The sequence below is a fragment of the Oncorhynchus tshawytscha genome, linkage group LG01 (assembly GCF_018296145.1).
Source record: "Oncorhynchus tshawytscha isolate Ot180627B linkage group LG01, Otsh_v2.0, whole genome shotgun sequence".
Taxonomy (NCBI): Eukaryota; Metazoa; Chordata; class Actinopteri; order Salmoniformes; family Salmonidae; genus Oncorhynchus; species Oncorhynchus tshawytscha.
This window is the reverse complement of record NC_056429.1, coordinates 44,543,073-44,567,550: the sequence shown is the minus strand read 5'-3', so window position 1 is coordinate 44,567,550 and position 24,478 is coordinate 44,543,073. Positions and strand designations below refer to the sequence as shown.

The 24,478-nt window shown below is 42.5% G+C and overlaps 1 protein-coding gene across 3 annotated transcripts in view; it reads right to left on the bottom strand.

The window, feature by feature from the left end:
- The window catches only part of LOC112251094 (discs large homolog 1-like protein), a 205,072-nt gene that overhangs the window by 97,326 nt on the left and 83,268 nt on the right, over positions 1-24,478 (bottom strand). For all 3 annotated transcript variants that reach the window (XM_024421790.2, XM_024421799.2, XM_024421807.2), the window contains 4 exons: positions 18,149-18,199; positions 8,759-8,883; positions 3,573-3,742; positions 2,703-2,839 (listed from right to left, as the gene is read on the bottom strand). In XM_024421790.2, the coding sequence (XP_024277558.2) occupies positions 2,703-2,839; positions 3,573-3,742; positions 8,759-8,883; positions 18,149-18,199 (483 nt within the window). The remainder of the gene's footprint in view (positions 1-2,702; positions 2,840-3,572; positions 3,743-8,758; positions 8,884-18,148; positions 18,200-24,478) is intronic.

Sequence of the window (24,478 nt, the reverse complement as noted above, 5' to 3'; positions counted from 1 at the left end):
ACTCTGCTATCATCCAGAAGGCGAGGTCAGTACAGGTGTATCAAAGCAGGGACCGAGAGACTGAAAAACAGCTTCTACCTCAAGGCCATCAGACTGTTAAACAGCCACCACTAACACTGAGTAGCTGCTGCCATACATGTAAAAAATGTATCACTAGCCACTTTAAACAATGCCACTTAATATAATGTTTACATACCCTACATTACTCATGTCATATGTATGTACTGTACTCTATACCACCTACTGCATCTTGCCTATGCCGTTCTGTACCATCACTCATTCATATATCTTTATGTACATATTCTTCATCCCTTTACACTTGTGTGTGTAAGGTAGCTGTTGTGAAATTGTTAGGTTAGATTACTCGTTGGTTATTACTGCATTGTCGGAACTAGAAGCACAAGCATTTCGCTACACTCACATTAACATCTGCTAACCATCTGTATGTGACAAATAAAATTTGATTTGATTTGAGATAGGGTTAGGGTTAGGGTTAGGGTCAATGCAGATAGTCTGTGTAACCATTTAATTAACTATTTATCAGTCTTATGGGTTGGGGGTAGAAGTTGTCTTGAAGCCTGTTGGTCCTAGAGCCGATGCTCCGATACCGCTTGCCGGACGGTAGCAGAAGGGTAACTTATTTGGGCCTTTCTGCTGATATAGAGGTGATGTACTGGGCTGTCCAGACCACTCTCTGTAGCGGTTTTCGATCGAGGGCAGTGCATTTGCCATATCAAGCGGTGGTGCAGAAGGTCAACATGTTCTCGATGGTGCAGTTGTAGAACTTTTTGTGGATCCGAGGGCCCATGCCAAGTCTCTTCAGCCTCCTGGGGTGGAAGAGGACCTATTGTGACCTCTTCACAACTGTGCGGTTGTGTGTGGACCATATTAAGTCCTTAGTGATGTGGACCCCAAGGAACTTGAAGCTATTGACCCGCTCCACTACAGCCCTTGGTCTTACTGACATCTGACCTCCTCCCTTTATGCTGTCTCATCACCATTGGTGATCAAGCCTACCGCCACTGTGTTGGAGTTGTGCATGGCCACGCAGTCGTGGGTGAACAGGAAGTACAAGAAGGGTCTAAACACACACACCTGTGGGGCCCCTGTGTTGCGTCCCAGGATAAGCCGTACCATCAAACAGAACCTGGTAGGGTGGGCTCTAGCAGAGCTAGGAGAGGTGAAGAGATATGCACTTCAAATTGGCTACTATTGATCAGTATCAGCCTACCTAAGTCACTGTTTAGATATGCAGCAATATTGACACATGGGCGGAGCCAGGTGTCAACAGGGAGCAAGGATGGTAGAGCAGGTTAGGAAACACTGCAGGTTAGGAAAGACGTTGTGGCCTATGAGATAACGAACTACTTAAAACATTTTTTTAATAATAGATAAATATAGTAAATGGGTAGAAGCGTTCCCAACTTTGTTGGCGGACACGATTATGGTAGCTAACAAATTAGGTCAAGATATTATCCCTAGAGTTGGTTTACTAGGATCTATTTCTTTAAACAATGGATTACATTTCAGCTAATCAGGTAGACCATAAAGAAATGCCAGAGTTAGAGAGACCAGAACAGGTAGACATAGAAGTTTAAGATATACTAGCAGCACACATGAGAAGACTGTTTGTTAACCAAACCCGTATGGCCAAGATTTTGTGCCCAACAGGTGAATTACAGGAGAAGGTGATTCACTCAATCCAACCAGGAGACTGGGTCTGGGTCCAATCCCTCAAGAAAAAAGACGAAACAGCCACGGTGGAAAGGACCACCTGGTAGGTGCTACTGGTGACAGCCTTTGCAGTACAAATAGCGGAAAGAGCCACCTGTGTCCATATTACACACTGCGGGAGGGTAAGACACACTGACACTGTCGAACAAACACAGAGTTAGGAGAAGAACCGAATACCAATAGGGTTCGGGGTCACCTCTCTAACGAAGATTCCGTAACCCGCCCGATCCTCACTGTGTGCGTTCAATAGCAGTGGAAGTATGGGTTGGCCTCTAGCCAGTCATATGTTCTCCGGAAAGGGGTGGGGCTTTACAGGAGTGCTGGTTGGTCTGAGCTGTCTGATTGTGGGAGCCATATTCCCAATACACCATGACCCACCTGAGAAGGCAGAAGGTGGTAACTTGACCCATAGTGTAGAAGATGAGGATTTTGTATTACCAAAGTACAAAAGGTCACTTTTGTCTGGGAAAGGAAGTGAGAGTAGAGCTAGGGAAGGATGTCTCAGTTGAGTTCTATGTAGACCAAATGGGGTGTCTGACCCCTTGGCAGTCTAGAACTATGGGCCTTTATGGAAGATATCTGTGCAGGTCCCCATGTAATTCATGGAATCAGGTCATAGCTCCCAGAGAGAGAAGGCTATGTAAATACACACTCCCAATATGGAAACAGATGGAGTATAGTAAAGGTGAGGGTTTTTGACTGTAATCCGGAGCAAGGGCTGTATTGCATAAAGGTACGAAATACCATTAAAAATGTAAAGAAAGAGGATCTTGGGTTATGGTATGTTGGTTTTGGTATGTTGTTCGACACTACGGTACCATTCCGGGTAGCAGAGGTTAGAGCTGGTGATAGTTCTACGGCCAGTCAGAGTCCAAGCAGTTCCCCTGAAAAACTAGACATTGAACTGACGTCTGTGCCCAGTGGGTACTGTCTTTCAGTAAGGAGAAGATGAAGTTACAGGGCCTTACAGCCAATAGTTTGTCTCCTATTTGCAACCTCCCGTCTTTGTGTGCAGCCCCTCCCTCAATGATCTTGGTGACATAGATGCTGTTGTCGCCTGGAATGTGTTGGTTCCATACTCCCCCCGCAATACTGAACCCTAGCCCTGGAAACAGAAGGGGAGGGAGGAAAAGAGTAAGAGAGAGAAAGGGAAAAGAGAAGGGTAGAGAGAGGGAGAGAGAGAAGGGGAGTGAGGGGAGTGTATTACAACAATAAAACCGTATTGGAACTATATTAATCCTCTCAGGGTGTCATTCAGAGGGTATCACTATGAGCACAGAGAGTCAGAGAGTCAACAACAAGCATCATAAAGGTATCCATCAGTTCAACACATTTTAAGGTAGACTTATGTATAGGAAGTCACCCTGCGATGTATGATGATATCATATCACTGTGTCTAGCTTTAATCTCCCTTACCTTTAGGACCTTTTAATTACTTTGAGGTCTATGGTTTTCTAAACTTTTGGTCCTTTTAATTACTTTGAGCTCTATGGTATTCTAAATTTTAGGACCTTTTACTAGTTTGAGCTCCATGGTTATCTAACCTTTAGGACCTTTGACTAGTTTGAGCACCATGGTTTTCTTACCTTCAGGACCTTTGGCAAGTTTGAGCTCCATGGTTTTCTTACCTTCAGGACCTTTGACAAGTTTGAGCTCCGTGGTTTTCTTACCTTTAGGACCTTTGGCAAGTTTGAGATCCATGGTTTTCTTACCTTCAGGACCTTTGACAAGTTTGAGCTCCGTGGTTTTCTTACCTTTAGGACATTTGGCAAGTTTGAGCTCCATGGTTTTCTTACCTTCAGGACCTTTGACAAGTTTGAGCTCCGTGGTTTTCTTACCTTTAGGACCTTTGACTAGTTTGAGCTCCATGATCTTCTCTGAGAGGACTTTTCTCCTGCGGACGTAGAGCCTGACGATGCAGCCGGCCACTTTTAGGGCCTCCACGGCCTTACTGTGGGTCACATCCCTCACGTCTTCCTCGTTTACTCTCAAGATGCAGTCATTCACTCTGCAGGAAGTGTCAAACACACCAGTCATTAACTTTGCAGCCAGAAGAGTCAGATACAGGGGTGAAAGTAAGGCGGTATGGTCCTGTACAGCATCACGGTAAAATAAATAGTGGGGTTATGCTGTACCGGTAAAGCATATCACACTAATGAAAACAAAATGTTAAGAAAACTGTAGGCTATTACAACATTATTTATTATTACCATATGGCAGAAGCATTAATATGAGTGAATGGACTTGAATACAGGTGGTCGGCCTAGAGTATATCCTATGCTCCAAAATGCGATGTGGTTAGACGAGAACACTGAAATTTACCAAGGCAGAAATGCATGTGGACAGCAGTGGAGGCATTCATTCTGGCCTAATGACAATCACCAAATGTCATTTCACTTTTTGGTGTTTTGGGTAACAGATGTCTCTTTCCATGAACAACTATTTGGAGGCTGGAAATATGTTGCGAGTGGATGAATGTATGCGGGTAGCCTAGTAAAGGAGCCATTTGAAGTGATTGTTTAACAGTCATGACTGATTGTGTTTATGCCACAATACAAGTTGAAACATCTTTATGACTAGGCCCACAGAAATGCTATTGAATTAATATGGATTCTAACTATAATTACATGATTAGGCCCCACGGGCTGCCTGCCCATTGGGCAGGATTAGGCAGTCCAAGGAGGCATTTTCCGAGCTAAACTGACCAAGACCTCCAACAACACATAACACCGCGTGTTATTCTGCCCAAAAACAATGATAACTTCTCTCACTCAGTGGCATGAGGACTATTTACAGTAGGTGAGTGTTGATGCCGCCCTATTATAAGCAGAGCCCACTTTGCCAAAGGCAGGGGTGCAAAATATTTAGCTTATCCATGCCCAGCGTGCCATTGGAGAGACTCAGCGCTGAGGCGCTCCACCACGCTCCATCAAATTAATTTAACAAAATTATATAGCCTACGGTAGAAAGAATAGTAGCCTATGTGGTTTTTCTGAAGCCCATAGACTGGAGACCAAATGTATTACAATTTCATGAGACACTTTTTCAATCATTAACTTATTATTGAGGAGAGAGTGTGCAGGAGAAGACATCTGCTTTTGAGTGGCTGAGGCATAATCAAACAGACGTGGACAGCAAATGGTGCTGAAAGTAATTCATTTCAACAACTGTCTTTATTTTAATTCGACTTCACTAGCAACAAGATGCCTTTGTTGAAGACTACTCTTTCCTATAAAAATAAGAGGTTGGTTTACCTGTTTGATGGACGCAATTATGCAATGCATAGATTTTGTCGGTATAGCCAAATCCTCCAATACTTTCGCCATGCACTCCTTAAATACCTCCGTGTCTGGGAAGAACTTGGTGTGTTCGTTTAAAAACAGGGCTCAAATTGAGTGAAGGTATGCCATACCTTTTGTTAAAGAAAAGGGCAAAAAGGATACTTCTTGCTAGCTTTATATTTAGAAATACATAAAAAGTATCCGGATAAAGCGTTCAATTCAAATCAAAATCAAATCAAATCGTATTTGTCACATGCGCCAACTATAACAGGTGTGTAGACATTACCGTGAAATGCTTACTTACAAGCCCTTAACCAACAATGCAGTTCAAATAGAGTCAAGAAAATACTTTATCATTATTTATTTGTACTTTTTTTTTCACCTTAATTTTACCAGGTAGGCCAGTTGAGAACAAGTTCTCATTTACAACTGCGACCTCGCCAAGATAAAGCAAAGCAGTGCGACAAAAACAACACAGAGTTACAGATGGGATAAACAAACATACATCAATAAAACAATAGAAAAATCTGTATAAAGTGTGTGCAAAATGAAGTAAGGAGGTAAGGCAATAAATAGGCCAAAAGTGGCAGAGTAATTACAATTCAGCAAATACACTGGAGTGACATATGTGCAGATGAGGACATGCAAATAGAAATACTGGTGTGCAAAAGAACAGAAAAACTCAAACAAATTTGGGGATGAGGTAATTGGGGTAATTGGTTGGATGGGCTATTTACAGATGGGCTATGTACAGCTGCAGCGATTGGTAAGTTGCTCTGACAGCTGACTCTTAAAGTTAGTGAGGGAGATATACAGTGGGGCAAAAAAGTATTTAGTCAGCCACCAATTGTGCAAGTTCTCCCACTTAAAAAGATGAGAGAGGCCTGTAATTTTCATCATAGGTACACTTCAACTATGACAGACAAAATTAGGGGGAAAAATCCAGAAAATCACATTGTAGGATTTTTAATGAATTTATTTGCAAATTATGGTGGAAAATAAGTATTTGGTCACCTACAAACAAGCAAGATTTCTGGCTCTCACAGGCCTGTAACTTCTTCTTTAAGAGGCTCCTCTGTCCTCCACTCGTTACCTGTATTAATGGCACCTGTTTGAACTTGATATCAGTATAAAAGATACATGTCCACAACCTCAGTCACACTCCAAACTCCACTATGGCCAAGACCAAAGAGCTGTCAAAGGACACCAGAAACAAAATTGTAGACCTGCACCAGGCTAGGAAGACTGAATCTGCAATAGGTATGCAGCTTGGTTTGAAGAAATCAACTGTGGGGAGCAATTATTAGGAAATGGAAGACATACAAGACCACTGATAATCTCCTTCGATCTGGGGCTCCACGCAAGATCTCACCCCGTGGGGTCAAAATGATCACAAGAACGGTGAGCAAAAATCCCAGAACCACACGGGGGGACCTAGTGAATGACCTGCAGAGAGCTGGGACCAAAGTAACAAAGCCTACCACCAGTAACACACTACGCCGCCAGGGACTCAAATCCTGCAGTGCCAGACGTGTCCCCCTGCTTAAGCCAGTACATGTCCAGGCCGGTCTGAAGTTTGCTAGAGAGCATTTGGATGATCCAGAAGAAGATTGGGAGAATGTCATATGGTCAGATGAAACCAAAATATAACTTTTTGGTAAAAACTCAACTTGTCGTGTTTGGAGGACAAAGAATGCTTTGCATCCAAAGAACACCATACCTACTGTGAAGCATGGGGGTGGAAACATCATGCTTTGGGGCTGTTTTTCTGCAAAGGGACCAGGACGACTGATCCGTGTAAAGGAAAGAATGAATGGGGCCATGTATCGTGAGATGTTGAGTGAAAATCTCCTTCCATCAGCAAGGGCATTGAAGATGAAACGTGGCTGGGTCTTTCAGCATGACAATGATCCCAAACACACCGCCCGGGCAATGAAGGAGTGGCTTCGTAAGAAGCATTTCAAGGTCCTGGAGTGGCCTAGCCAGTCTCCAGATCTCAACCCCATAGAAAATTTTTGGAGGGAGTTGAAAGTTCGTGTTGCCCAGCAACAGCCCCAAAACATCATTGCTCTAGAGGAGATCTGCATGGAGGAATGGGCCAAAATACCAGCAACAGTGTGTGAAAACCTTGTGAAGACTTACAGAAAATGTTTGACCTCTGTCATTGCCAACAAAGGGTATATAACAAAGTATTGAGATAAACTTTTGTTATTGACCAAATACTTATTTTCCACCATAATTTGCAAATAAATTCATTAAAAATCCTACAATGTGATTTTCTGGATTTTTTTTCTCATTTTGTCTGTCATAGTTGAAGTGTACATATGATGAAAATTACAGGCCTCTCTCATCTTTTTAAATGGGAGAACTTGCACAATTGCTATGGTGATCAGTGAGCTGAGATAAGGCGGAGCTTTACCTAGCAAATACTTAGATGACCTGGAGCCAGTGTGTTTGGCAACAAATATGTAGTGAGGACCAGCCAACGAGAGTATACAGGTCGCAGTGGTGCGGTAGAAGAGAGAACAGTCTATGACTTGGGTAACTGGAGTCTTTAACAATTTTTGGGGGGCTTTCTCTGACACCGCCTAGTATATAAGTCCGGGATGGCAGGAAGCTTGGCCCCAGTTATTTACTGGGCCGTAAGCACTACCCTCTGTAGTGCCTTACTGTCGGATGCCGAGTGGTTTCCATACCGGGTGGTGATGCAACTGGTCAAGATGCTCTCGATGGTGCTGCTGTAGAACTTTTTGAGGATCTGGGGACCCATGCCAAATCGTTTTAGTCTCCTGAGGGGGAAAAGGGGTTGCCCTGCCCTCTTCACGACTATCTTTGTGTGTTTTAGACCATGATAGTTTGTTGGTGATGTGGACACCAAGGAACTTGAAACTCTCGACTCACTCCACCGCAGCCCCGCCAATGTTAATGAGCAGGTTAATGGGCACTTCTGTTGTTGGGTTAAGCAACGGACGAGTAGCCAGCCGTTGAAGCTTACAATTGGATGAAAAGGTAACCTTTGAAGTTGCCATGTTTAAATTCATAATATTTCATTATTTGCAAACAACAACCGTTTTGTTGCAAACAACACACTCTGGTATGCCTATTTCTCAGTCCATTCTTCCCTGAAAATTCTATTTTCATTGTCCACCTTTCTAGTGAGACTTTTCTGAGAGACTTTTTCTCTTGATTGCAAGCAGTTTTGATTGCAAGCCCCATTCAGCGCACAAAGAAATAAAAAAAACGAATTTAATATAGACATTTGTGATTTAATCAGTGCAATCAGTGAAAATATGTTACGGATAGGAGGGGGGTGGCAATGTTTTGTCTCGCATGGACGGCAGAACATCCAGGGCAGGGCCTGTTATGCCAGTACATTTTTTGGGTGCATCCGCACGCACACATAGGAGGTCGCATACAAGGAATACATGAATTCTACATTCACCTTGGTCAGATACATCAGTCATTAACTCTGCAGGAAGAGTCAAATACATAAATCTTTCACTCAGCAAGCCAGGTTAGTCAAAAACATCAGTTATTCACTCTGCAGCCAGGAGACTCAAATACATCAGTCATTCATTCTTTACCCAGGAGAATCAAATATATTAGTCATTTACTCCACAGGGAGAATCAACAGGAGTCAGTTAATGTGATTCACACCATGGACCCATAAGCTGCAATGTGATTCAGTTCATAGGCTGAAATGCGATTGGGATCATGTAACCATATACTGTGGTGTTACCAACCTGAGGCATCCGTCCTGAGCTGCAGCTCCTCCAGGGATGATCTTGGTGATGAAGATACTGGGATCTTCTCCAATGTGGGGGTTATCTGTCCCCCCCGCAATACTGAAGCCCAACCCCGAGTTACCCTACATAGAGGGGCAGAAGAGAGAAATGGGTTTGGTTCAAATCAACTGTTACATGTCATAGGCAGAGTTCCTCTGTCCAGTGTCTGTGTTCTTTTGCCAATTTTTAAATTTTCTTTTAATTGGCCAGTCTGACATATGGCTTTTTCTTTGCAACTCTGCCCAGAAGGCCAGCATTCCGGAGTCGCCTCTTCACTGTTGACGTTGAGACTGGTGTTTTGCGGGTACTATTTAATGAAGCTGCCATTTGAGGATTTGTGAGGCATCTGTTTCTCAAACTAGACACTCTAATGTACTTGTCCTCTTGCTCAGTTGTGCACCGGGGCCTCCCACTCCTCTTTTTATTCTGGTTAGCGCCAGTTTGCGCTGTTCTCTGAAGGGAGTAGTACACGTTGTACGAGATCTTCAGTTTCTTAACATTTACTCGCATGGAATAGACTTCATTTCTCAGAACAAGAATAGACTGACGAGTTTCAGAAGAAGAGTCTTTGTTTCTGGCCATTTTGAGCCTGTAATTCTGGACATTTTGAGCCTGTAATCGAACCCACAAATTCTGATACTCCAGATACTCAACTTCTCTAAAGAAGGCCAGTTTTATTGCTTCTTTAATCAGAACAACAGTTTTCAGCTGTGCTAACAATTGCAAATGGGTTTTCTAATGATCAATTAGCCTTTTAAAATTATAAACTTGGATTAGCTAACACAACATGCCACTGGAACAAAGTAGTGATGGTTGCTGATAATGGGCATCTGTACGTCTATGTAGTCAGCCGTTTCTAGCTACCATAGTCAATTACAACATTAACAATGTCTACACTGTATTTCTGATCAATTTGATGTTATTTTAATGGACCTTTTTTTTTCTTTCAAAAACATGGACATTTCTAAGTGACCCCAAACTTTTGAACAGTACTGTATGTAAATGCACTGCAATGTTATAATGAAGTCATTCAAGTACAACATTGAGTATACTGTTCTGTTAATTTAAAATACAATTATAAAACATTTCTATTCCATCATTTGTATTTCATAATTTGACCTGAGGTATATACTGTAAGTATATACATGTATATCCACGTCTACTTCAAATAAGGAAAAATACAGGCTATATTACTTATACGGTATTATATTAAACTCCATAGCTAGGACCAGTAGCGTAGCTTAATATCATGATGGGCCAGAGGTGCCCCAAAAAAATATGGGCCCCTATCACCCCCCATATTTCCCTTAAAATGTAAATAATTGTGTTGGTAAGTCTGTCTGTTAATATTACTAAGCATTGTAACAGCAGAGCAGAACCTAATCTAAGGGCACATTTGACACCGTTACCAGAGAGGCCGCAATATAGCCAATACATTCAGCACCATGGAAATAAATCTGTATAAATCGTATAAACCCGTATAAATCGATCAGCACCACGGAGAGCACAAAACGGTCAAAAAACATCCTATTTTATCTGCAAATAATAGGCAATAGCCTATATTATAAAACATACATATGTAGATGAATCTCTTGACAGAAACACGGAAACACAGCTAATGACCCAGTACATGCTCGCTGAAGTCATGCATGGCGGCAAAACTGACTGTATTTCAAATGGTCTTCCTCCCACAGAGGCCTATAGCAAAAATACCAGCAAATCAATCAAGTGGAGCATTCAAACAGATTGCTTAAATGGCAGCATGTATTTTAACAGTATGTGATGCGTATGTGCTTACTATTATTCTTATAGCCCAGTTAAACGTATAGGCTTTGATGACATTGAAATGGCTCAGCGGCCGTGCACCAGAACATGGTTTCCAAAGACAGATCGTGCATAGTCGTAGATTGACAAGTAATGTAAACTAATCTCAATAAAGATTGATTTATATAGACTGTCTGGGTAGCCTGCCCTGTAAAAATATAAGCTTACTCACTCATTTGATTGGCATTCGACAGATCTTGCTCTCTGCAAAGTCGTTGACTATGGCATTCAAATCCATGGTCCTGGCCCTGGTGTTTTCAATGGACAGAATGGCCAACCCACTCAGTCTCTCCTGTCCCATGCTGCTTCTCAGGTATGATTTAATTATTTTCAGTTTAGAAAAGGGGCGCTCGGCACTGGCTACCGTTACATGCAGTCATAAAAAGGAGCATCGCTGTAACTACTTCCCCAAATGTAGCAGTGACTGAATTTTAATCTACAATGATCATCTTGGCCAGGTCTCTCACTGTAGTATGCTTTGCTATTTTTATATATTTGCTGTAATGTTCTGCCAGCCGGCTGGCTGTCTCGCAGAGCTCATCATGATCTGCGTTGGCCAGGGTAGTGGGGTGCATGGAGTCAAACAGACTTCATGTTGCCCGCAGACATTTACATCTGTTTGACAGCTGGTGGATAACGCTGTCAAGGTTTGCATTAAAGACGTTGACTCTAAAACTTCTCTCCCATCAGACAGTCGCTCGTCCTCGCATAGCTCATCAAAATTATGCCTCGCCTTCCTTCTCAGTGTGTCTTCAAATGCGTTCTGAGCTCCCCATTTTATCGGCTAGGGTCTTTGCAGTGACTGTGGCCTTCTCGAAATCCTGTCGGAATCCGGACAGGACCTCCATCATGTCCTTGAGTAGGCTGAGACGACGTTCACATTTTCTAAAACCTTAAGTCTAAAAACCTTTTCTTTTTCAGTGCTGCTGCATCATCCCTCTCGTCCTTCTCGTCACGTCAAAGCACAATCTTGGTGAGGGCCTTCGTTACGTCCACATATCTGTATCTCAGGGCGGTCATCATATCTAGATGACCAGCGGGTGGGACAGTCGTTTTAGAGTTACACTTTCTTTTTCTGATGCAAAATAAAAATGTACCACTCAACATTGACCATCTCTTCATGCTATACCAGAAGAAGGTGTGTAACAGTTCAAAAGTATCATAAAGCGATTTAATATCTGGCACATTTTTGACAGAGTCGTTGAGAGCCAGGTTAAGATTGTACGCTGTGCAATGCACATAAACAGCAAGCGGCTCTTGTTCTGATATTCTGGCCTGCACACCCGAATAGACCCTGCTCATGTTAGTAGCTCCATCATACCCCTGCTCTCGGCACTTTGAAAAATTCAGCCCAATTTCCTTTATGCTGCCCTGGATTTTATGTTGAAGCTCAGCTGCTGATGTGTCAGCAGGCTCCAGAAATCCCAAAAACGACTCTGTGATGGTCAGATCTGTGGCGACATTATTTGCATCCCTTATCACTCTCACATAGCGATAAACTTGACTTCTTAACTGGTCTACTTTGGATATATCATATTTAAAAATGGGGCTTCCTGCATCTCTCCCTGAATGTCACACTTCACTCGCTCGGCTTAAATATCAATCAGCTCATTTTGGATTTGAGGACTGAGATAGTTAAAGGATCGTGCGGGTGTTCTAAAAGTTATATCAGAACTGGGTCGTAAAATGACAGCAGGTCAATTACACTGAGGAAATTCCCACTGTTGGACTGCCCCAGCTTTCACGGTGCCCTCTGAAAGCCAAATTACATGATGCAAGTGTGAGTTAACTTCTTGGATATAGGGGGCGCTCTTTTAATTTATGGATTAAAAAACGTGCCCGTTTTAAGCACAATATTTTGTCACGAAAAGATGCTCGACTATGCATATAATTGGCAGCTTTGGAAAGAAAACACTCTAAGGTTTCCAAAACTGCAAAGATATTATCTGTGAGTGCCACAGAACTCATGCTACAGGCGAAACCAAGATGAAACTTCAACCAGGAAATGGGCAGAATTTTGAAGCTCTGTTTTCCATTGTCTCCTTATATGGCTGTGAATGCGCCGGGAATGAGCCTGCCCTTTCTATCATTTCTCCAAGGTGTCTGCAGCATTGTGACGTATTTGTAGGCATATCATTGGAAGATTGGCCATAAGAGACTACATTTACCAGGGGTCCGCCCGGTGTCCTTTGTCTAAATTGGTGCGTAATCTACAAGCTGCACGCAGTCATCCAGTGATTGAGAGGAGAGAGGAGGCTTTCAACGAACAATATATCATGAAGAGATATGTGAGAAACACCTTGAGGATTGATTCTAAACAACGTTTACCATGTTTCAGTCAATATTATGGAGTTAATTTGGAAAAAAGTTCGGCGTTTTGAAGACTGAATTTTCAGGTTGTTTTGGTAGCCAAACGTGACGCACCAAACGGAGCAATTTCTCCTAAACAAATAATCTTTCAGGAAAAACTGAGCATTTGCTATCTAACTGAGAGTCTCCTCATTGAAAACATCTGAAGTTCTTCAAAGGTAATGATTTTATTTGAATGATTTTCTGGTTTTTGTGAAAATGTTGCCTGCTGATGCTGACGCTAAATGCTACGCTAGCTGCGCTAGCTGTTACACAAATGCTTGTTTTGCTATGGTTGAGAAGCATATTTTGAAAATCTAAGATGACAGTGTTGTTAACAAAAGGCTAAGCTTGAGAGCTAGCATATTAATTTAATTTAATTTGCGATTTTCATGAATAGTTAACGTTGTGTTATGCTAATGAGCTGCGGGGATAATTACACTCCTGGATACAGGTTTTTTTCGTAGCTAAACGTGACGCACCAAACGGAGCGATTTCTCCTAAACAAATCATCTTTCAGGAAAAACTGAGCATTTGCTATCTAACTGAGAGTCTCCTCATTGAAAACATCTGAAGTTCTTCAAAGGTAAATGATTTTATTTGAATGATTTTCTGGTTTTTGTGAAAATGTTGCCTGCTGATGCTAACGCTAAATGCTACGCTAGCTGCGCTAGCTGTTACACAAATGCTTGTTTTGCTATGGTTGAGAAGCATATTTTGAAAATCTGAGATGACAGTGTTGTTAACAAAAGGCTAAGCTTGAGAGCTAGCATATTAATTTCATTTCATTTGCGATTTTCATGAATAGTTAACGTTGCGTTATGGTAATGAGCTTGAGGCTGTATTCACGATCCCGGATCCGGGATGGCTCGACGCAAGAAGTTAACTATGCGCTCCAACACCTGTCGCCAGAAATTTGCTGCGTACGCATGCCTCTCTCCATCTCTGCGTCAATAGTGCCATTGGGCTTCCATTGGTCATATACCAAACAGACGCCCATGTGAATCTGGGATGTCTCGTGACATGCTATTTTGGATGTTAGATGGCGCCAATCTCTCACCCCATTCACCCACGCATCAGACAAGGGGCACTCCTATCTCTGAACAGCCAGCAAGGCTCACACTACTCGCAATTTAGCTTGGTCGAATAACATAGTACATTGTAATTTGATTCCAGCCTTGGTTGTAATGGTGCAATACAACTCTGAAAAACATTGCCTTTCGTCATCTCTTGGGAATCGGCCAGTAGGCTTACATGAACCTAATGCAATAATGTCCCATATAACTTTTGCATCCATATTTGTTGCATAATGCCCCCTGTCAGTTGGATAGGTAAAAAGGCCGTCTGTCCCACTTACAACTGTTTCCTCAAACGCCACGATTCTAGCTTCGCCCCGCACCTCTTCCTCCCGGTCCGGCCCAGGGATAGCTTGTCCAGCCTGGCTTGTGCTCAGGGTCATATCCGCTGATACCTGACAACCTGTATCAAAGTTGCTTCTTCTGGCATAATGGAACAGCTTGGCCTTGGCTCTCTTGACCCGCTAAAAGCTGATGCTGGCGATGATAAACCTACATCCTATTCTGGTCCCGCTACATTGCTTGTGCTAGCAATGGCTGCACTTGAATCTAATTTAACACATTTTGACACCTCCTTAGCTTTCTAATTTTTGGCCTTCCTCTTTTGGCCTCCACTTTTGTGTTGATACATTGTTGCTTTTTAAATCTGTGATTTTCTATTCTCGACTTTCTCTCTTTATTTGTTTTTCTTGGCCATTGTCTCTTGACAGCTAGCTCAATTGTCGCTTAAAACATGACAGAAACAGCAACTCTTTGGAGAGTATTTGCACAATGAATCCCAGAATGCATTTCATTATCTTAACATGATATTGAAACTATTAATATCATTTATTTATCAAATTAATTTGATTTATTGTCATCAATACACAAAAATATCATCCTGACTTATGTAGTGGCAAAAAAACATTTTGTTGGTGAAACCATCAACAATTTAATACTTGGGCATGGTGATGGACCCTCCTTAACAATGAATGGGCATTTTTCAAAGTGGCAGTGTAGTATAGTGTGTATTTGTGAACGTTTCAGGAAACTAGCCCTATGTCGAAGGTCACTACTTCACACAAGAGCAATTTGAATGTAATCTTTTTTGTTTTTATCAAAATGCATTTTTTTGGCAGAAATGCCTTCTGGAACATTTGAATTTTCATGTGCTTTTATAACAAACTTGTATGCCATCTGTAAATACTGTAACGACCCTGGGTTTATAAGCGTGGAAATCGACCCTGCCGCACGAGCATGCTTTTGCGGCACAGTCGATAGCGCGCCAGACCTCGGGCTAGAAGGTCGAGGGTTCGAGACCTGGCTCCCTGCCTGTTTCATTACATTGGTGTCAGAAATGATCGGACCTTGCATCCACGACAGTGCGTGTGCTTGGCTGGTGAGCGCGTTCCTGTAAGACGTAGAGTCACAAGCTAGCGCGAGGAAGCACTCTTTGAAAGGAGGGAGTAGCGTAACGACCCTGGGTTTATAAGCGTGGAAATCGACCCTGCCGCACGAGCATGCTTTTGCGGCACAGTCGATAGCGCGCCAGACCTCGGGCTCGAAGGTCGAGGGTTCGAGACCTGGTCTCTGCTGTTTCATTATAATACGAATAAAATTGTTAAATTCCGAGCCTAGTTGGTTTAGCCACAGAAAAAGCCAGGCAACCTTCCCGCTGGCCATGATTGGCTGAGATAATGAGTGGGCTGGACATGCCGAGAGATGAGTTCAGATTGGTCTGCCATATAGCACACTTCTGTCTATTAGAGCTGGTCAGTATGTATAGGTAATCCTGTCTAAAGTGGCTTTACATTTTTTTTCATTGCTTAGTGGAACGCCATAAGTCTTGCTTCCCACTTTCTGGAGGACAGAGTTTTGAAATCAGTGGAATTAGAGTATGATAGCTAAGGAGATGGCGAAAACACCTGTCTCCGGGTTACATCTTCAAACTAAGGGCAACCATGCATGGCATCCGTGACAGGGAGAAGCGTCCAACCATGATGTATAAGGGTAAGATAGTCTAGCTAGCTACATTTTCAGATATTACACATTTCTAATGTTGACAGAAAATTGTTTTCATTCCAAGTTAGTGTAATTTTAGCTAGCTAGCTAACGTTAGCTGGCTGGCTCGCTAGCTAACGTTACATGGATGATCTTATTATTCATATCTCAGAGCCATTTGCTTGGCTAGTTATAGCCTAATGTTAGCTAGCTAACATTGATCCTGGTTGGTTAGCTACCTGCAGATTCATGCAGGGTAGTAATGTCATGAGTTGGGATTATAGTTCATTGTTTACCTAGCTAGCTACATGTTTTAACAAAAGACTCCACTATGCAAGTAACCTTTTTGATTGTGATTGTAAATTCAGTCTGGCCCTCTACTTCGATTTCAGAGCACTCTCGTTTGAGTGTGCCAGAGAATAACTGATGAATTTACGAACGCTCAACCCACGTTGAATATGGCCGGTGTCAGTAAACGTTGTCAGAAAAGTATAATTAAATTGTTGCCAGCAGCCCAGTTACAGTCACCAACACTCTGGATAACATGAAAAAAGCCTAACCAGCTCTGCTAGGGTGAGTAAAATGGTCAGAGGGGGGTGTTCTCTCATTTGTGTCTAGAAGTAGCTAGCGAGCTAGCCAATATTACCCAGTTTGCTTGGGTGCTTGACTGCCATTGTGAGGTCAGAATGCGCGGATCAACCCTACTCCTCTTCCAGAGCTCTGAACGTTCCGAAAGCGAAATGCTCTGAATTTACGACGGACAATCTGACAGCACAGTTGCAGTAGCAAACACTCTGTATAACATAAAACAGCCTAACCAGCTCTGCTAGGGTGAGTAATGTTCAGTGAGCTGTTCTCTCATGTGTCTGGAAGTAGCTAGCAAGTTGGCCAGTTAGCTTATGAGCTTGACTGCTATTGTTTGTACAGAAGGCTCAGATCAACCCTTAAAGAGATGGGTGGGGATAAAGCTTAAGAGGGTGTGAACAATGTTGAATGGGTGTAGACGAAGAAGAGCTCTCCAGTTGGTACCAAAACATTCAAAGGCCATTTTCTCAAAAGTGAAATGACAAGTTTATCAACTTTCAAAGCAGAATTACTTTCCAATTGTTCCTCAAATGCAGTATATGATATACCATTTTATAGCTCTGTCTATGCTTTTATCCAATGTAAAAAAAACACAATTTCAAATGTTTCTACATAAGACTGAATCAAGGAGGTCGGTGACATTTAAGAGCAGTAGTATAGGGCCTGACTCTATTGCCTACACTAAGGCTTAGTGTGTGGTTGTGGTTAGGAGTGGTGTGCGCGTCTCTGATGTGTGTCTCACCGTCTTTAACAGTGAAGTTGATGTAGAGTTAATGATGCAAGCGCAGATCGTGGCTGAATCAGGTCACAGCAGAAAGAAAAGAGAGCCCTGAGGCCTTACAGGCAGACACAGAAACAGCTCCCTGCTCCTCTCCCCCCTCTCCCTTCTCTCTCTCTCCTCTCCCTGCTCCCTGACACACAGCATTTTCATGATATAGTAAGACTGAGATCCCTGGAAACTATGTAAATATAAATGACATATCTTGCATATCTTACCTTTTAAATTAATTTTCATTCAAATTTAAACCTTTAAATATAGACCCTCAATTTATTTTAAACCTTTAATTTACATTAAAACCTTAAAGGGACAATCAGCAGTTGCTACATCCATTTTTGGACTTACAAATTAATGATATGTACACATTGATTCTTAAAGAATATAACTTACAAATGCCTCATGAGCTTTATCATATCCCATCAGAACCCAAAATATAAGCTTGTTTTACGCCAATTTCAATTTCTTTGGAAACAAATTAAATGTAAACATACAATGTATAGCCTTAAAACATGGTTAAACCTATAATTGTGATATCATGAATGGTCATCCCTAGCTCTGTCTTTGAAGTTGAGAGTGACTACATTTCTCCAGCCACATCCCTCAGCTTTTTACCAAAACAGTGGCAGGGAATTCACTTTGTTATTGTTTCAACTGTTGATTGGCTCTTTAATTTAAGAGACATCTATTTTATGAAAACGTTAGCCATGGATGATGAGTTTAAAGTAACAACTACGATGTGATGTTCCTCCTACTTACCCGTTCCAGGGTGATCTCCTCATACTCATAATCTGCTTCTGTTCCATTCACCTGAAAGACAAGACATCAGCCAATCAGTATCGTGGGGATCATAAGAGAGCTGTCTCCATTGGCCCAGGAGAGGGTGCCTATGGATCAAACGTCTTTCCCACTGCACGTCTCATTTTGATGGCACACTATTCCTCAAAACCCAAACTGGAGGTGTTAAAGAAAGAGGTGTGAGGGACTAGGTACAGTCGAAGTTACATACACCTTAGTCAAATACATTTAAACTCAGTTTCACAATTCCTGACATTTAATCCAAGTAACAATTCCCTGTCTTAGGTCAGTTACGATCACTACTTTATTTTAAGAATGTGAAATGTCAGAATAATAGTAGAGAGAATGATTTATTTCAGCTTTTATTTTTTTCATCACATTCCCAGTGGGTCAGGAGTTTACATACACTCAATTAGTATTTGGTAGCATTGCCTTTAAATTGTTTAACTTGGGTCAAACGTTTTGGGTAGCCTTTCACAAGCTTCCCACAATAAGTTGGGTGAATTTTGGCCCATTCCTCCTGACAGAGCTGGTGTAACTGAGTCAGGTTTGTAGGCGTTCCCACAATTACTGAGCACTTGTTGGCTGCTTTTCCTTCACTCTGCAGTCCAACTCATCCCAAACCATCTCAATTGGGTTGATGTCCGGTGATTGTGGAGGCCAGGTCATCTGATGCAGCACTCCATCACTCTCCTTCTAGGTCAAATAGCCCTTACACAGCCTGGAGGTGTGTTTTGTGTCATAGTCTCACTATCATTTGTTTTTCAACAGGACAGTGCAAACCAGATGGGATGACGTATTGCTGCAGAATGCTGTGGTAGCCATGCTGGTTAAGTGTGCGTTGAATTCTAAATAAATCAGACTGTCACCAGCAAAGCAGCCCCACACCATCACACCTCCTCCTCCAAAAATCTCAAATTTGGATTCATCAGACCAAAGGACAGATTTCCACCGATATAATGTCCTTTGTTCGTGTTTCTTGGCACAAGCAAGTCTCTTCTTCTTAGTGGTGTCCTTTAGTAGTGGTTTCTTTGCAACAATTCGACCATTAAGGCCTGATTCATGCAGTCTCCTCTGAACAGTTGATGTTGAGATGTGTCTGTTGCTTGAATTCAGTGAATCATTTATTTGGGCTGCACTCTGAGGTGGATAGGGGGCAGCATTTTCACTTTTGGATAAATAGCGTATCTAATTTCAACTTCCTGCTACTATTCCAAGAATATAAGATATGCATATTTTTAGTAGATTTGGATAGAAAATACTCTGAAGATTCTAAAACGGTTTGAATCATGTCTGTGAGTATAACAGAACTTATGTAGCAGGCACGAAGGACTAACCATACAGATTTTTTTTTTTAGGTCACTGTCTATTCAATGAGTTTTCATTGGGAAACGAGATTTCTAAGGCACTTGTTTGCAGTTCCTACCGCTTCCACTGGATGTCACCAGTCTTTGGAAATTGGTTGGGGTTATTCCTTTGTGTAATGAAGAAGTATTGCGATCTTGGATCAGGGTAACGTTATGTGTACTGTTTGAGAGTTGCGCAAGACTAAAAAAGTAGCATTAGTTTGTGATCCTCCTGTATTGAAAACAGATAGACCCGTCTTCAATTTGATCGATTATTAATGTTTAAAAATACCTAAAGTTGTATTACAAAAGTAGGTTGAAATGTTTTGGCAAAGTTTACAGGTAACTTTTGAGATATTTTGTCGTGGCGTTGCGCAAATTGGAAGCTGTTTTTGTTCTGGATCAAACGCGGCAAATAAATGGACATTTTGGATATATATCGACGGAATTAATCGAACAAAAGGACCATTTGTGATGTTTATGGGACATATTGGAGTGCCAACAAAAGAAGCTCGTCAAAGGTAAGGCATGATTTATATTTTATTTCTGCGTTTTGTGTGGTGCCTGCATGGTTGAAATATGCTATTCTCTCTTTGTTTACTGTTGTGCTATCATCAGATAATAGCTTCTTATGCTTTCGCCGAAAAGTCTTTTTGAGATCTGACATGTTGGCTGGATTCACAACGAGTGTAGCTTTCATTTGGTATCTTACATGTGTGATTTAATGAAGGTTTTATTTTATTTTAATTTGGCATTTTACCTGCCAATTGGCCAAGAGGGACATTTGCGTCCCGCCTGTCCCAGAGAGGTTAATTGCCGATTTCTAAGGCTGGTAACTCTAATGAACGTATCCTCTGCAGCAGTAGTAACTCTGAGTCTTCCTTACCTGTGGCGGTCCTCATGAGAACCAGTTTTTTGCTGCTGCACTTGATGAAACTTTCAAAGTACTTGATATTTTCGGTATTGACTGACCATGTCTTAAAGTGTTGATGGACTGTTGTTTCGCTTTGCTTATTTGAGCTGTTCTAGCCATAATATGGATTTAGCCTTATTTGTTAAAAGACCATCTTCTCTATACCAACCCTACCTTGTCATAACACAACTAATTGGCTGAAACTCATTAGGTTTGCAATAAATAACACAAATTAACTTTTAACAAGGCACACCCGTTAATTGAAATGCACTCCAGGTGACTACCTCATGAAGCTGGTTGAGAGATTGCCAAGAGTGTGCAAAGCTGTCATCAAGGCAAAGGGTGGCTACTTTGAAGGATCTAAAATGTATTTTGATTACTACATTATTCCATATGTGTTATTTCATAGTTTTGATGTCTTCACTATTATTCTACAATGTAGAAAATAGTAAAAAATAAAATAGAAACATTTGAAAAAAAAACATGAATGAGTAAGTATGTCCAAACTTTTGACTGGTACTGTATGTAGCAGTACTTTAGCTATAACAAACAACGGGTGGGTGAGAGAAGAGCAGAGCAGAGCTGACCCTTCAGTAGCAGCTTAATAAAGGGCAGCGCAGGCTGGCTATCCATGTGAAATCCCCTCTGCTCAGTGGGGAATACTGCAGCGTTCTGTAGCAGGCAGGCAGGGAGGCGGCAGGGCTTTCTGAGCAGTGCACAGCACTAATGCTGTCTTCCTGTGTGGCACGGGGGGGATAATCTCCATGGGATTAGAGGTGATAGCCATGTTTGGGAAAGAGAGGATCACAGAAGGGCTGCTTTGTCCCTGCCTAACTACAGTACCATCATCACTACGACTGCTCTGCCTCTGTCCTTGCCCTAACCCAACTATACACCACTAGGGCTGTTGCGGTCACGACATTTCAGCCAGGGATTGTCAAACAACTAACTGTAGGTCTCACGATAATTGACCGTTAATTAACATAAAACATTTATCATCTCCTGGCTTCAACACAAAAACGTAAAATAAATGCATGTAATATAGCCTACAGCTTCACAATAAATCCATTATTTATTTTAGACAGGTCTAAAGAAGCATGATAAAAATGTAGTCTATTTCAGAAAAAATTATAGCATACTGTCACAGGCCGGCTCATAGCCTGTGGCAAAAATGAGGGGACGCGAACAACAGGTAGAGGCCAAGTAAAAAATGTTATTTATTGTAAGCAAAACTATTAACTTTAAACTAAGAAAAATGAATGAGGTGTGGAAGTATCATAATGTAAGGTGTATGTAAAGTGCATGGATGCATGAATCTGTGTGTGTGAATGACTGAGTGAAAACTATGCAAAACGGAGAGCGGGGAGAGAGAGGTGATTAGTGACAGTTTAAATACTCTGATCCCAGGTGACTCCAATCACTAACGACCCTCCTCTGCCTGCAGGAGGAACCGCCCCTGCAAGGAGGAGTCGGAGTCGGATTTGTCCTTATGTGTAATGATGGGGCGTTGAGTCGGAAGCAGGTGCAATGTTTTAATAAAACATGCCACTAACATGAGGCAGGTCACCGATACACAAGAACAATACCAACTGGTGAGTGAACATGGGAGAGTGACATATAAAGGGGAGGAGATTATGTAGGTAATGTAGTCTAGGTGTGAATCGTGATTAACAGGTGTGCGTAATGATGAATCCCATGACCGGTGGTTAGTACTCTGGTGAAGTCGTACGCCGGAGAGGAGGAGCAGGAGCAGACCTGACAGTACCCCCCCTCTGACGTGCGGCTCCAGCCGTAGGACAACGCCGACCAGGGGGACGACCCTGAGGATGAGGAGCCAGTCGGTCCGGGTGGCGATGGTGGAAATCACAGATGAAGTTGAGGTCCAGAATGTACTCCACCATAACCCAACACCGCTCCTCTGGGCCATACCCCTCCCAATCCACCAGATACTAACCCCACGACGTTGGGAATCCAATAGGGATCTGACAGCATACGCCCGGCCCCCCTGGAGGGGGGGGGATAACTGGACTGTTTGAATAACACGGTACCTCATTCTGTTTACCTGTATGTACCCAACTGACCCACTCTGCCCATTCATCACCATTTACCCGTTATTGTCTTTGCTCTCCTGATCAACACCTGTGATTGCTTGTCTACTGCTGTCTTGGCTAGTTTTTACTGTTTTATTTCACTGTCTCACTCAAAATGCCTTAGATAGCTCTTTCGTCCCACCCCACAGAAATGCAGAGACCTCACCTGGCTTAACTTGTCCCTACAGAGATGAAACCTCTCTCATCGTCACTCAATGCCTAGGTTTACCTCCACTGTACTCACATCCTACCATACCATTGTCTGTACATTAAGCCTGGAATCTTTTCTACCACACCCAAAATTCTGCTCCTTTTATTCACTGCCCCCGAACGCGCTAGACTACCAGTTCTTATAGCCTTTAGCCGTACCCTCATCCTTCTCCTCCTCTCTTCCTCTGGGGATGTAGAGGTTAACCCAGACCCGGTAGCCCCAAGTTCCACTTCTATTCCCCAGGAGCTATCATTTGCTGACTTCTAACCGTAAAAGCCGTGGTTTCATGCATGTTAACATTAGAAGCCTCCTCCCTAAGTTTGTTTTATTCCCTGCTTTAGCACACTCCGCAAACCCTGATGTCCTAGCCGGGTCTAAATCCTGGCTTAGGAAGGCCACCAACAATTCTGACATTTCCATCCCCAACTACAACATTTTCCGCCAAAACAGAACTGCCAAAGAGGGAGGAGTTGCAATCTACTGCAGAGATAGCTTGCAGAGTTCTGTCATGCTATCCAGGTCCGTGCCCAAACAATTCAAGCTTCTACTTTTAAAAATCCACCTTTCCAGAAACAAGTCTCTCACTGTTGCTGCTTGTTATAGAACCCCCCTCAGCCCCCAGCTGTGCCCTGGACACCATATGTGAATTAATTGCCCCCCATTTATCTTCAGAGTTTGTACTGTTAGGTGATCTAAACTGGGACACCCCGGCCGTCCTACAATCTAAGATAGATGCCCTCAATCTCACACAAATTATCATGGAACCTACCACGTACAACCCTAAATCTGTTAACATGGGCACCCTCATAGATTATCATCCTGACCAACCTGCTCTCTAAATACACCTCTGCTGTCTTCAACCAGGATCACAGCCATCACTGCCTCATTGCCTGCATCTGTAATGGGTCCGTGGTCAAACGACCACCCCTCATCACTGCCAAACACTCCCTAAAACACTTCAGCGATCAGACCTTTCTAATCAATCTGGCCCGGGTATCCTGGAAGGATATTGACCTCATTCCATCAGTAGAGGATGCCTTGTTATTCTTTCAAAGTTCTTTCCTCACCATATTAAATAAGCATGCCCCGTTCAAAAAAATGAATGAACTAAGAACAGATATAGCCCTTGGTTCACTCCAGACCTGACTGCCCTTGACCAGCACAAAAACATCCTGTGGCGTATTGCATTAGCATCGAATAGTCCCCGCGATATGCAACTCTTCAGGGAAGAAAGGAACAAATATACACATGCAGTTAGGAAAACAAAGGCTAGCATTTTCAAACAGAAATTTGCATCCTGTAGCACAAACTCCAAAAATGTCTGGGACACTGTAAAGTCCATGTAGAATAAGAGCACCTCCTCCCAGCTGCCCACTGCACTGAGGATAGGAAACACTGTCACCACCAATAAATCTACGATAATCAAGAATTTCAATAAGCATTTTTCTACAGCTGTCCATGCTTTCCACCTGGCTACCCCTACCCTGGTAAACAGCTCTGCACCCCCCACTGCAACTTGCCCAATCCTCCCCCATTTCTCCTTCCCCCAAATCCAGATAGCTGATGTTCTGAAAGAGCTGCAAAATTTGGACCCCTACAAATCAGCTGTGCTAGACAATCTGGACCCTCTCTTTCTAAAGTTATCTGCCACAATTGTTGCAACCCCTTTTTCTAGCCTGTTCAACCTCTCTTTCGTATCGTCTGAGATCTCTAAAGATTGGAAAGCTGCCG